Source organism: Hyperolius riggenbachi, chromosome 12, assembly GCF_040937935.1.
Source record: "Hyperolius riggenbachi isolate aHypRig1 chromosome 12, aHypRig1.pri, whole genome shotgun sequence".
In the NCBI taxonomy this organism is placed as follows: domain Eukaryota; kingdom Metazoa; phylum Chordata; class Amphibia; order Anura; family Hyperoliidae; genus Hyperolius; species Hyperolius riggenbachi.
Window position 1 is genome coordinate 223,336,304 of NC_090657.1, and position 12,734 is coordinate 223,349,037.

The 12,734-nt window shown below is 36.4% G+C and overlaps 1 protein-coding gene across 5 annotated transcripts in view; it reads right to left on the minus strand.

The window, feature by feature from the left end:
* LOC137542578 (uncharacterized) overlaps nt 1-12,734 on the minus strand; it is a 106,508-nt gene that overhangs the window by 3,701 nt on the left and 90,073 nt on the right. For all 5 annotated transcript variants that reach the window (XM_068264602.1, XM_068264606.1, XM_068264601.1 and 2 more), the window contains 2 exons: nt 5,313-5,342; nt 1,603-1,812 (listed from right to left, as the gene is read on the minus strand). In XM_068264602.1, coding sequence (XP_068120703.1) covers nt 1,603-1,812; nt 5,313-5,342 — 240 coding nt within the window. The remainder of the gene's footprint in view (nt 1-1,602; nt 1,813-5,312; nt 5,343-12,734) is intronic.

Genomic DNA, 12,734 nt, shown 5'->3' on the forward strand with positions numbered 1-12,734 from the left:
TTCGCCAATAACTTTATCACTACTTATCACAATGAAATGATCTATATCTTGTTTTTTCCACCACCATTTAGGCTTTCTTTGGGTGGGACATTTTGCTAAGAATTATTTTATTCTAAATGCATTTTAACAGGAAGATTAAGAAAGAAATGGAAAAAAAATCATTATTTCTCAGCTTTTGCCCATTATAGTTTAAAATTAATACATGCTACTGTAATTAAAACCCATGTATTTTATTTGCCTATTTGTCCCGGTTATTACACCATTTCAATTATGTCCCTATCACAATGTATGGCGACAATATGTTATATGGAAATAAAGGTGCATTTTTTCAATTTGCGTCCCTATATTAATATAAAAAATGATATTAATATACTCTCTTGACATGCATATTCAAAAAGTTCAGACCCTTAGGTAACCATTTTTGTTTTGTTGGGGGGTTTTTGAATTGTCATTTTTTTTTTTTATTTAAAATTTAATTTGGGTAATTTTTGGTGTGGGAGGTAAACAGCTAATTTTAAATGGAATTTAATGTATTTATTGTGTGGTGTAGTTTTACTATTTGGCCACAAGATGGCCACAGTCAAAAAGTCCTGGAAGCGAACAACCTCGCTTCCAGGAAGCACTAGGAGGACAGGAAACTTTTTTTTGTTCTGCAGAAAGACCGCGGCCTCTGATAAGAGGCCGTCGTTTTTTCTGCGGGGGACTTACATCAAAGAATGGGAATTATATTCCCATTCATTGATCTGGGGGCTAAGGGCAGGTGGCGGGAGCGTGCGCTCTCGTGCACTGGCAGCAGCACAGCCTATCTGGACGGATATATCCATCCAGATATGCTTAAGTGGTTAAAGTGAACCCGGTGAGAAAATAAACTAAGATTAACAATTGTATTTATCCTCCTTCTCCTTTTTACAAAGTAAGTTGAATGTTTTACTGTCTCTAATCAGTGGCAGCCTATTAAGAGTCCCAGAAGGTCAATGGTTTATGTATTTTATCGCTCCCTGCCCTCAGAAGTTGTATTCTGCCAGGAAAACTTTTATGGCTGTAGTCTGCTTATCAGTAATACTATATTCCAGAAATGGTACCACAAGACAGAGGCTGTCACTTCCATGCCTGGAAATTAACTCTTTCAGGCAGCAAAATAAAACCAGTAAAACAGCCGGGTTATTAATATGTTTTGTACTGTACATACACACATTTATCTCACATGTCACCTCGGGTAGACTTTAATTTGAAAGAAATAAAAAAACTTTTCCCAGCATCCCTGCATCTATTGTAAAGCTAGCTAGCTGCTATACGCAGGAGCAGGGGGTGGGGGATGCCTGCACTGACATGAGGCTTTTACCAGATGTCTACTGGAATCACAGTTTCAGGGAACATATATCTGGAACCCCTTTAATTCAGGCCTCTTGTGCCTCACACCACTGCTAACTGCCTGTTACAGAATTTCATGAATACAAAAGACGCAGTAGTGTGTGCTGAACAGCAGAGGGCACCCTAAGCCTTTGCCTGGATTGCCTGGGCCCAGAAACTGCCCTGCCTCATGCTATATCTAACCCCCCTGATATCACATCTTCACCTGCAATAGAGCAGCTTTGTACTTACGTAAATGTGTCACAAAGAGGACCACAAGCAGGATGAGGAGGAGGGTGGGGCCACAGATGCACAGGATGAGGATGTTTGTATCCTGTACGGCCTGGAACACCAATGCCATCATAGCTGCTCTGTTCTTGCGGTCCTCCTGTCCGGGATCTGTCTCTTCTCCATCAGATGGTCCTGCCTCGCTAACCTTCTCCTCCGCATCAACGGGGTGCACTGCAATACCACAAACTTACATCAAGGGGGAGCACTGCAATACCACAAACTTACATCAAGGGGGCGCACTGCAATACCACAAACTTACATCAAGGGGGAGCACTGCAATACCACAAACTTACATCAAGGGGGCGAACTGCAATACCACAAACTTACATCAAGAGGGACCACTGCTATACCACAAACTTACATTAAAGGGACGCACTGCAATACCACAAACTTACATCAAGGGGGTGCACTGCAATACCACAACCTTACATCAAGGGGGCGCACTGCAATATCACAAACTTACATCAAGGGGGCGCACTGCAATACCACAAACTTACATCAAGGGGGCGCACTGCAATACCACAAACTTACATCAAGGGGGCGCACTGCAATACCACAAACTTACATCAAGGTGGTGCACTGCAATACCACAAACTTACATCAAGAGGGACCACTGCAATGCCACAAACTTACATCAAGGGGGAGCACTGCAATACCACAAACTTACATCAAGGGGGAGCACTGCAATATCACAAACTTACATCAAGGGGGAGCACTGCAATACCACATACTTACATCAAGGGGGAGCACTGCAATATCACAAACTTACATCAAGGGGGCGCACTGCAATACCACAAACTTACATCAAGGTGGTGCACTGCAATACCACAAACTTACATCAAGGGGTAGCACTGCAATACCACAAACTTACATCGAAGGGGGCGCACTGCAATACCACAAACTTACATCAAGGTGGTGCACTGCAATACCACAAACTTACATCAAGGGGAGCACTGCAATACCACAAACTTACATCGAAGGGGGCGCACTGCAATACCACAAACTTACATCAAGGGGTAGCACTGCAATATCACAAACTTACATCAAGGGGTAGCACTGCAATACCACAAACTTACATCAAGGGGTAGCACTGCAATACCACAAACTTACATCAAGGGGGTGCACTGCAATACCACAATCTTACATCAAAGGGGAGCACTGCAATACCACAAACTTACATCAAGGGGGTGCACTGCAATACCACAAACTTACATCAAGGGGGTGCACTGCAATATCACAAACTTACATCAAGTGGGAGCACTGCAATACCACAATCTTACATCAAAGAGGTGCACTGCAATACCACAAACTTACATCAAGGGGGTGCACTGCACTACCACAATCTTACATCAAAGAGGTGCACTGCAATACCACAAACTTACATCAAGAGGGACCACTGCAATGCCACAAACTTACATCAAGGGGGAGCACTGCAATGCCACAAACTTACATCAAGGGGGAGCACTGCAATACCACAAACTTACATCAAGAGGGACCACTGCAATGCCACAAACTTACATCAAGGGGGAGCACTGCAATGCCACAAACTTACATCAAGGGGGAGCACTGCAATACCACAAACTTACATCAAGGGGGCGCACTGCAATACCACAAACTTACATCAAGGGGGAGCACTGCAATACCACAAACTTACATCAAGGTGGTGCACTGCAATACCACAAACTTACATCAAGGGGGAGCACTGCAATACCACAAACTTACATCAAGGGGGAGCACTGCAATACCACAAACTTACATCAAGGGGGCGCACTGCAATACCACAAACTTACATCAATGTGGTGCACTGCAATACCACAATCTTACATCAAGGGGGAGCACTGCAATACCACAAACTTACATCAAGGGGGAGCACTGCAATGCCACAAACTTACATCAAGGTGGTGCACTGCAATACCACAAACTTACATCAAGGGGGTGCACTGCAATACCACAAACTTACATCAAGGAGCCGCACTGCAATACCACAAACTTACATCAAGGGGGCGCACTGCAATATCACAAACTTACATCAAGGGGGTGCACTGCAATACCACAATCTTACATCAAAGGGGTGCACTGCAATACCACAATCTTACATCAAGGGGTAGCACTGCAATACCACAAACTTACATCAAGGGGGTGCACTGCAATACCACAATCTTACATCAAAGGGGAGCACTGCAATACCACAAACTTACATCAAGGGGGTGCACTGCAATACCACAAACTTACATCAAGGGGGTGCACTGCAATACCACAAACTTACATCAAGGGGGTGCACTGCAATACCACAATCTTACATCAAAGGGGAGCACTGCAATACCACAAACTTACATCAAGGGGGTGCACTGCAATACCACAAACTTACATCAAGGGGGTGCACTGCAATACCACAATCTTACATCAAGGGGTAGCACTGCAATACCACAAACTTACATCAAGGGGGTGCACTGCAATACCACAATCTTACATCAAGGGGTAGCACTGCAATACCACAAACTTACATCAAGGGGGTGCACTGCAATACCACAATCTTACATCAAAGGGGAGCACTGCAATACCACAAACTTAGATCAAGGGGGTGCACTGCAATACCACAAACTTACATCAAGGAGGTGCACTGCAATACCACAAACTTACATCAAGTGGGAGCACTGCAATATCACAAACTTACATCAAGGGGGCGCACTGCAATACCACAATCTTACATCAAGGGGGCGCATTGCAATACCACAATCTTACATCAAGGGGTAGCACTGCAATACCACAAACTTACATCAAGGGGGTGCACTGCAATACCACAATCTTACATCAAAGGGGAGCACTGCAATACCACAAACTTAGATCAAGGGGGTGCACTGCAATACCACAAACTTACATCAAGGAGGTGCACTGCAATACCACAAACTTACATCAAGTGGGAGCACTGCAATATCACAAACTTACATCAAGGGGGCGCACTGCAATACCACAATCTTACATCAAGGGGGCGCATTGCAATACCACAATCTTACATCAAGGGGGAGCACTGCAATGCCACAAACTTACATCAAGAGGGACCACTGCAATACCTCAAACTTACATCGAAGGGGGCACAACAGGGGCATTCATAGCCCCAAAGATCAGTGGCACGTGCCCCCGATGTATTCTAGGGTACCCCGAAATGTGCAGGTAGTCAGTTACACGGTGCACGTTACCTAAGTGATATGAATGGCGATATTTCTGCAATACCTTCGATGTGACTGCTATACTGGTGACATGGCAGGTACATGGTGCAAGTTACCTAGGTGATGAGAATGGCGCTATTAGCACAATGTCCGCTATGTAACCGCTATACTGGTAACATCATGCCAGTTACATGGTACATGTTACCTAGGTGATGTGAATGTAGATATAAGCGCAACGGCAGCTATGTAACCGCTATTCTAACCTCATGCCTGTTACTTGGCGCACGTTACCTAGGTGATGAGAATGGCATGATTTCCGTAATGCCTGTGATGTGACTGCTGTAAGTACCAGAAGCTACTAGCGCTTACCGTTATTAGCTACCCTTCCTGAATCATCCCCTAAATCAGTCATCTGGTTCAGGATAAACAACTAGGCATTCAATGGAGAAAATACCCCCGAAATGATGGAATGTAAAGTATTATCAGTCTATAAGAAAGACTTACCAGATACACCGAGCCGGACATCCTGATTTCCTAGTGTATGAAGAGGGGATGATAAAAAGAAAACCAATGAGAAAAGACTACACTAATACTGAATGCTACAATTATACTAATACTGAATACTACAGTTATACTAATACTGAATGGTACAGTTATACTAATACTGAATACTACAGTTACACTAATACTGAATGCTACAGTTATACTAATACTGAATGCTACAGTTACACTAATACTGAATGCTACAGTTACACTAATACTGAATGCTACAGTTATACTAATACTGAATGCTGCAGTTATACTAATACTGAATGCTGCAGTTACACTAATACTGAATGCTGCAGTTACACTAATACTGAATGCTACAGTTACACTAATACTGAATGTTGCAGTTACACTAATACTGAATGCTACAATTATACTAATACTGAATACTACAGTTATACTAATACTGAATGGTACAGTTATACTAATACTGAATACTACAGTTACACTAATACTGAATGCTACAGTTATACTAATACTGAATACTACAGTTACACTAATACTGAATGCTACAGTTATACTAATACTGAATGCTACAGTTACACTAATACTGAATGCTACAGTTACACTAATACTGAATGCTACAGTTATACTAATACTGAATGCTGCAGTTATACTAATACTGAATGCTGCAGTTACACTAATACTGAATGCTGCAGTTACACTAATACTGAATGCTACAATTATACTAATACTGAATGCTACAGTTACACTAATACTGAATGGTACAGTTACACTAATACTGAATGCTACAGTTACACTAATACTGAATGCTACAGTTATACTAATACTGAATGCTACAGTTATACTAATACTGAATGCTACAGTTATACTAATACTGAATACTACAGTTACACTAATACTGAATGCTACAGTTATACTAATACTGAATGCTACAGTTACACTAATACTGAATGCTACAGTTACACTAATACTGAATGCTACAGTTATACTAATACTGAATGCTGCAGTTATACTAATACTGAATGCTGCAGTTACACTAATACTGAATGTTGCAGTTACACTAATACTGAATGCTACAATTATACTAATACTGAATGCTACAGTTACACTAATACTGAATGGTACAGTTACACTAATACTGAATGCTACAGTTACACTAATACTGAATGCTACAGTTATACTAATACTGAATGCTACAGTTATACTAATACTGAATGCTACAGTTACACTAATACTGAATGCTACAGTTACACTAATACTGAATGGTACAGTTATACTAATACTGAATGCTACAGTTACACTAATACTGAATGCTACAGTTATACTAATACTGAATGGTACAGTTATACTAATACTGAATACTACAGTTACACTAATACTGAATGCTACAGTTATACTAATACTGAATGCTACAGTTACACTAATACTGAATGCTACAGTTACACTAATACTGAATGCTACAGTTATACTAATACTGAATGCTGCAGTTACACTAATACTGAATGCTGCAGTTACACTAATACTGAATGCTACAGTTACACTAATACTGAATGCTACAGTTACACTAATACTGAATGCTACAATTATACTAATACTGAATGCTACAGTTATACTAATACTTAATGGTACAGTTATACTAATACTGAATGCTACAGTTACACTAATACTGAATGTTGCAGTTACACTAATACTGAATGCTACAATTATACTAATACTGAATGCTACAGTTATACTAATACTGAATGGTACAGTTATACTAATACTGAATACTACAGTTACACTAATACTGAATGGTACAGTTACACTAATACTGAATGCTACAGTTACACTAATACTGAATGCTACAGTTATACTAATACTGAATGGTACAGTTATACTAATACTGAATACTACAGTTACACTAATACTGAATGGTACAGTTACACTAATACTGAATGCTACAGTTACACTAATACTGAATGCTACAGTTACACTAATACTGAATGCTACAGTTATACTAATACTGAATGCTACAGTTACACTAATACTGAATGCTACAATTATACTAATACTGAATGCTACAGTTACACTAATACTGAATGCTACAATTATACTAATACTGAATGCTACAGTTATACTAATACTGAATGGTACAGTTATACTAATACTGAATGCTACAGTTACACTAATACTGAAAGTTGCAGTTACACTAATACTGAATGCTACAATTATACTAATACTGAATGTTACAGTTACACTAATACTGAATGGTACAGTTACACAAATACTGAATGCTACAGTTACACTAATACTGAATGCTACAGTTATACTAATACTGAATGCTACAGTTATACTAATACTGAATGCTACAGTTACACTAATACTGAATGCTACAGTTACACTAATACTGAATGCTACAGTTACACTAATACTGAATGCTACAATTATACTAATACTGAATGCTACAGTTATACTAATACTGAATGGTACAGTTATACTAATACTGAATGCTACAGTTACACTAATACTGAATGTTGCAGTTACACTAATACTGAATGCTACAATTATACTAATACTGAATGCTACAGTTATACTAATACTGAATGGTACAGTTATACTAATACTGAATACTACAGTTACACTAATACTGAATGCTACAGTTACACTAATACTGAATGTTACAGTTATAATAATACTGAATGGTACAGTTATACTAATACTAAATGTTACAGTTATACTAATACTGAATGCTACAGTTACACTAATACTGAATGCTACAGTTATACTAATACTGAATGCTGCAGTTATACTAATACTGAATGCTGCAGTTACACTAATACTGAATGGTACAGTTATAATAATACTGAATGGTACAGTTATACTAATACTAAATGTTACAGTTATACTAATACTGAATGCGAAAGTTACACTAATACTTAATGCTACAGTTACACTAATACTGAATGCTACAGTTATACTAATACTAAATGTTACAGTTATACTAATACTGACTGTTACAGTTACACTAATACTGAATGCTACAGTTATACGAATGCTGAATGCTACAGTTATACTAATACTGAATGCTACAGCTATACTAATACTGAATGCTACAATTATACTAATACTGAATGCTACAGTTACACTAATACTGAATGCTACAGTTACACTAATACTGAATGCTACAATTATACTAATACTGAATACTACAGTTATACTAATACTGAATGGTACAGTTATACTAATACTGAATACTACAGTTACACTAATACTGAATGCTACAGTTATACTAATACTGAATGCTACAGTTACACTAATACTGAATGCTACAGTTACACTAATACTGAATGCTACAGTTATACTAATACTGAATGCTACAGTTACACTAATACTGAATGCTGCAGTTACACTAATACTGAATGCTACAGTTACACTAATACTGAATGCTACAGTTACACTAATACTGAATGCTACAATTATACTAATACTGAATGCTACAGTTATACTAATACTGAATGGTACAGTTATACTAATACTGAATGCTACAGTTACACTAATACTGAATGTTGCAGTTACACTAATACTGAATGCTACAATTATACTAATACTGAATGCTACAGTTATACTAATACTGAATGGTACAGTTATACTAATACTGAATACTACAGTTACACTAATACTGAATGGTACAGTTACACTAATACTGAATGCTACAGTTACACTAATACTGAATGCTACAGTTATACTAATACTGAATGCTACAGTTACACTAATACTGAATGCTACAGTTATACTAATACTGAATGCTACAGTTACACTAATACTGAATGCTACAATTATACTAATACTGAATGCTACAGTTACACTAATACTGAATGCTACAATTATACTAATACTGAATGCTACAGTTATACTAATACTGAATGGTACAGTTATACTAATACTGAATGCTACAGTTACACTAATACTGAATGTTGCAGTTACACTAATACTGAATGCTACAATTATACTAATACTGAATGCTACAGTTACACTAATACTAAATGGTACAGTTACACTAATACTGAATGCTACAGTTACACTAATACTGAATGCTACAGTTATACTAATACTGAATGCTACAGTTACACTAATACTGAATGCTACAGTTACACTAATACTGAATGCTACAGTTACACTAATACTGAATGCTACAATTATACTAATACTGAATGCTACAGTTATACTAATACTGAATGGTACAGTTATACTAATACTGAATGCTACAGTTACACTAATACTGAATGTTGCAGTTACACTAATACTGAATGCTACAATTATACTAATACTGAATGCTACAGTTATACTAATACTGAATGGTACAGTTATACTAATACTGAATACTACAGTTACACTAATACTGAATGCTACAGTTACACTAATACTGAATGTTACAGTTATAATAATACTGAATGGTACAGTTATACTAATACTAAATGTTACAGTTATACTAATACTGAATGCTACAGTTACACTAATACTGAATGCTACAGTTATACTAATACTGAATGCTGCAGTTATACTAATACTGAATGCTGCAGTTACACTAATACTGAATGGTACAGTTATAATAATACTGAATGGTACAGTTATACTAATACTAAATGTTACAGTTATACTAATACTGAATGCGAAAGTTACACTAATACTTAATGCTACAGTTACACTAATACTGAATGCTACAGTTATACTAATACTAAATGTTACAGTTATACTAATACTGACTGTTACAGTTACACTAATACTGAATGCTACAGTTATACGAATGCTGAATGCTACAGTTATACTAATACTGAATGCTACAGCTATACTAATACTGAATGCTACAGTCATACTAATACTGAATGCGACAGTTACACTAATACTGAATGCTACAGTTATACTAATGCTGAATGCTACAGTTATACTAATACTGAATGCTACAGTTATACTAATACTGAATGCTACAGTTATACTAATACTGAATGCTGCAGTTATACTAATACTGAATGCTGCAGCTATACTAATACTGAATGCTACAGTTATACTAATATTGAATGCTACAGCTATACTAATACTGAATGCTACAGTTATACTAATACTGAATGCAACAGTTATACTAATACTGAATGCTACAGTTACACTAATACTGAATGTTGCAGTTACACTAATACTGAATGCTACAGTTACACTAATACTGAATGCTACAGTTACACTAATACTGAATGTTGCAGTTACACTAATACTGAATGGTACAGTTATACTAATACTGAATGCTACAGTTACACTAATACTGAATGCTACAATTATACTAATACTGAATGCTACAGTTATACTAATACTGAATGGTACAGTTATACTAATACTGAATGCTACAGTTACACTAATACTGAATGTTGCAGTTACACTAATACTGAATGCTACAATTATACTAATACTGAATGCTACAGTTACACTAATACTGAATGGTACAGTTACACTAATACTGAATGCTACAGTTACACTAATACTGAATGCTACAGTTATACTAATACTGAATGCTACAGTTATACTAATACTGAATGCTACAGTTACACTAATACTGAATGCTACAGTTACACTAATACTGAATGCTACAGTTACACTAATACTGAATGCTACAATTATACTAATACTGAATGCTACAGTTATACTAATACTGAATGGTACAGTTATACTAATACTGAATGCTACAGTTACACTAATACTGAATGTTGCAGTTACACTAATACTGAATGCTACAATTATACTAATACTGAATGCTACAGTTATACTAATACTGAATGGTACAGTTATACTAATACTGAATACTACAGTTACACTAATACTGAATGCTACAGTTACACTAATACTGAATGTTACAGTTATAATAATACTGAATGGTACAGTTATACTAATACTAAATGTTACAGTTATACTAATACTGAATGCTACAGTTACACTAATACTGAATGCTACAGTTATACTAATACTGAATGCTGCAGTTATACTAATACTGAATGCTGCAGTTACACTAATACTGAATGGTACAGTTATAATAATACTGAATGGTACAGTTATACTAATACTAAATGTTACAGTTATACTAATACTGAATGCGACAGTTACACTAATACTTAATGCTACAGTTACACTAATACTGAATGCTACAGTTATACTAATACTAAATGTTACAGTTATACTAATACTGACTGTTACAGTTACACTAATACTGAATGCTACAGTTATACGAATGCTGAATGCTACAGTTATACTAATACTGAATGCTACAGCTATACTAATACTGAATGCTACAGTCATACTAATACTGAATGCGACAGTTACACTAATACTGAATGCTACAGTTATACTAATGCTGAATGCTACAGTTATACTAATACTGAATGCTACAGTTATACTAATACTGAATGCTACAGTTATACTAATACTGAATGCTGCAGTTATACTAATACTGAATGCTGCAGCTATACTAATACTGAATGCTACAGTTATACTAATATTGAATGCTACAGCTATACTAATACTGAATGCTACAGTTATACTAATACTGAATGCAACAGTTATACTAATACTGAATGCTACAGTTACACTAATACTGAATGTTGCAGTTACACTAATACTGAATGCTACAGTTACACTAATACTGAATGCTACAGTTACACTAATACTGAATGTTGCAGTTACACTAATACTGAATGGTACAGTTATACTAATACTGAATGCTACAGTTATACTAATACTGAATGCTACAGTTATACTAATACTGAATGCTACATTTATACTAATACTGAATGCTACAGTTATACTAATACTGAATGCTACAGTTATACTAATGCTGAATGCTACAGTTATACTAATACTGAATGTTACAGTTATACTAATACTGAATGCTACAGCTATACTAATACTGAATGCCACAGTTATACTAATACTGAATGCGACAGTTACACTAATACTGAATGCGACAGTTACACTAATACTGAATGTTGCAGTTACACTAATACTGAATGCTACAGTTATACTAATACTGAATGCTACATGTTTACTAATACTGAATGCTACAGTTATACTAATACTGAATGCGACAGTTATACTAATACTGAATGCGACAGTTACACTAATACTGAATGTTGCAGTTATACTAATACTGAATGGTACAGTTATACTAATACTGAATGCTACAGTTATACTTATACTGAATGCTACAGTTATACTAATACTGAATGGAACAGTTACACTAATACTGAATGCGACAGTTACACTAATACTGAATGTTGCAGTTACACTAATACTGAAGGCTACAGTTACACTAATACTGAAGGCTACAGTTACACTAATACTGAATGCTACAGTTATACTAATACTAAATGCTACAGTTACACTAATACTGAATGCTACAGT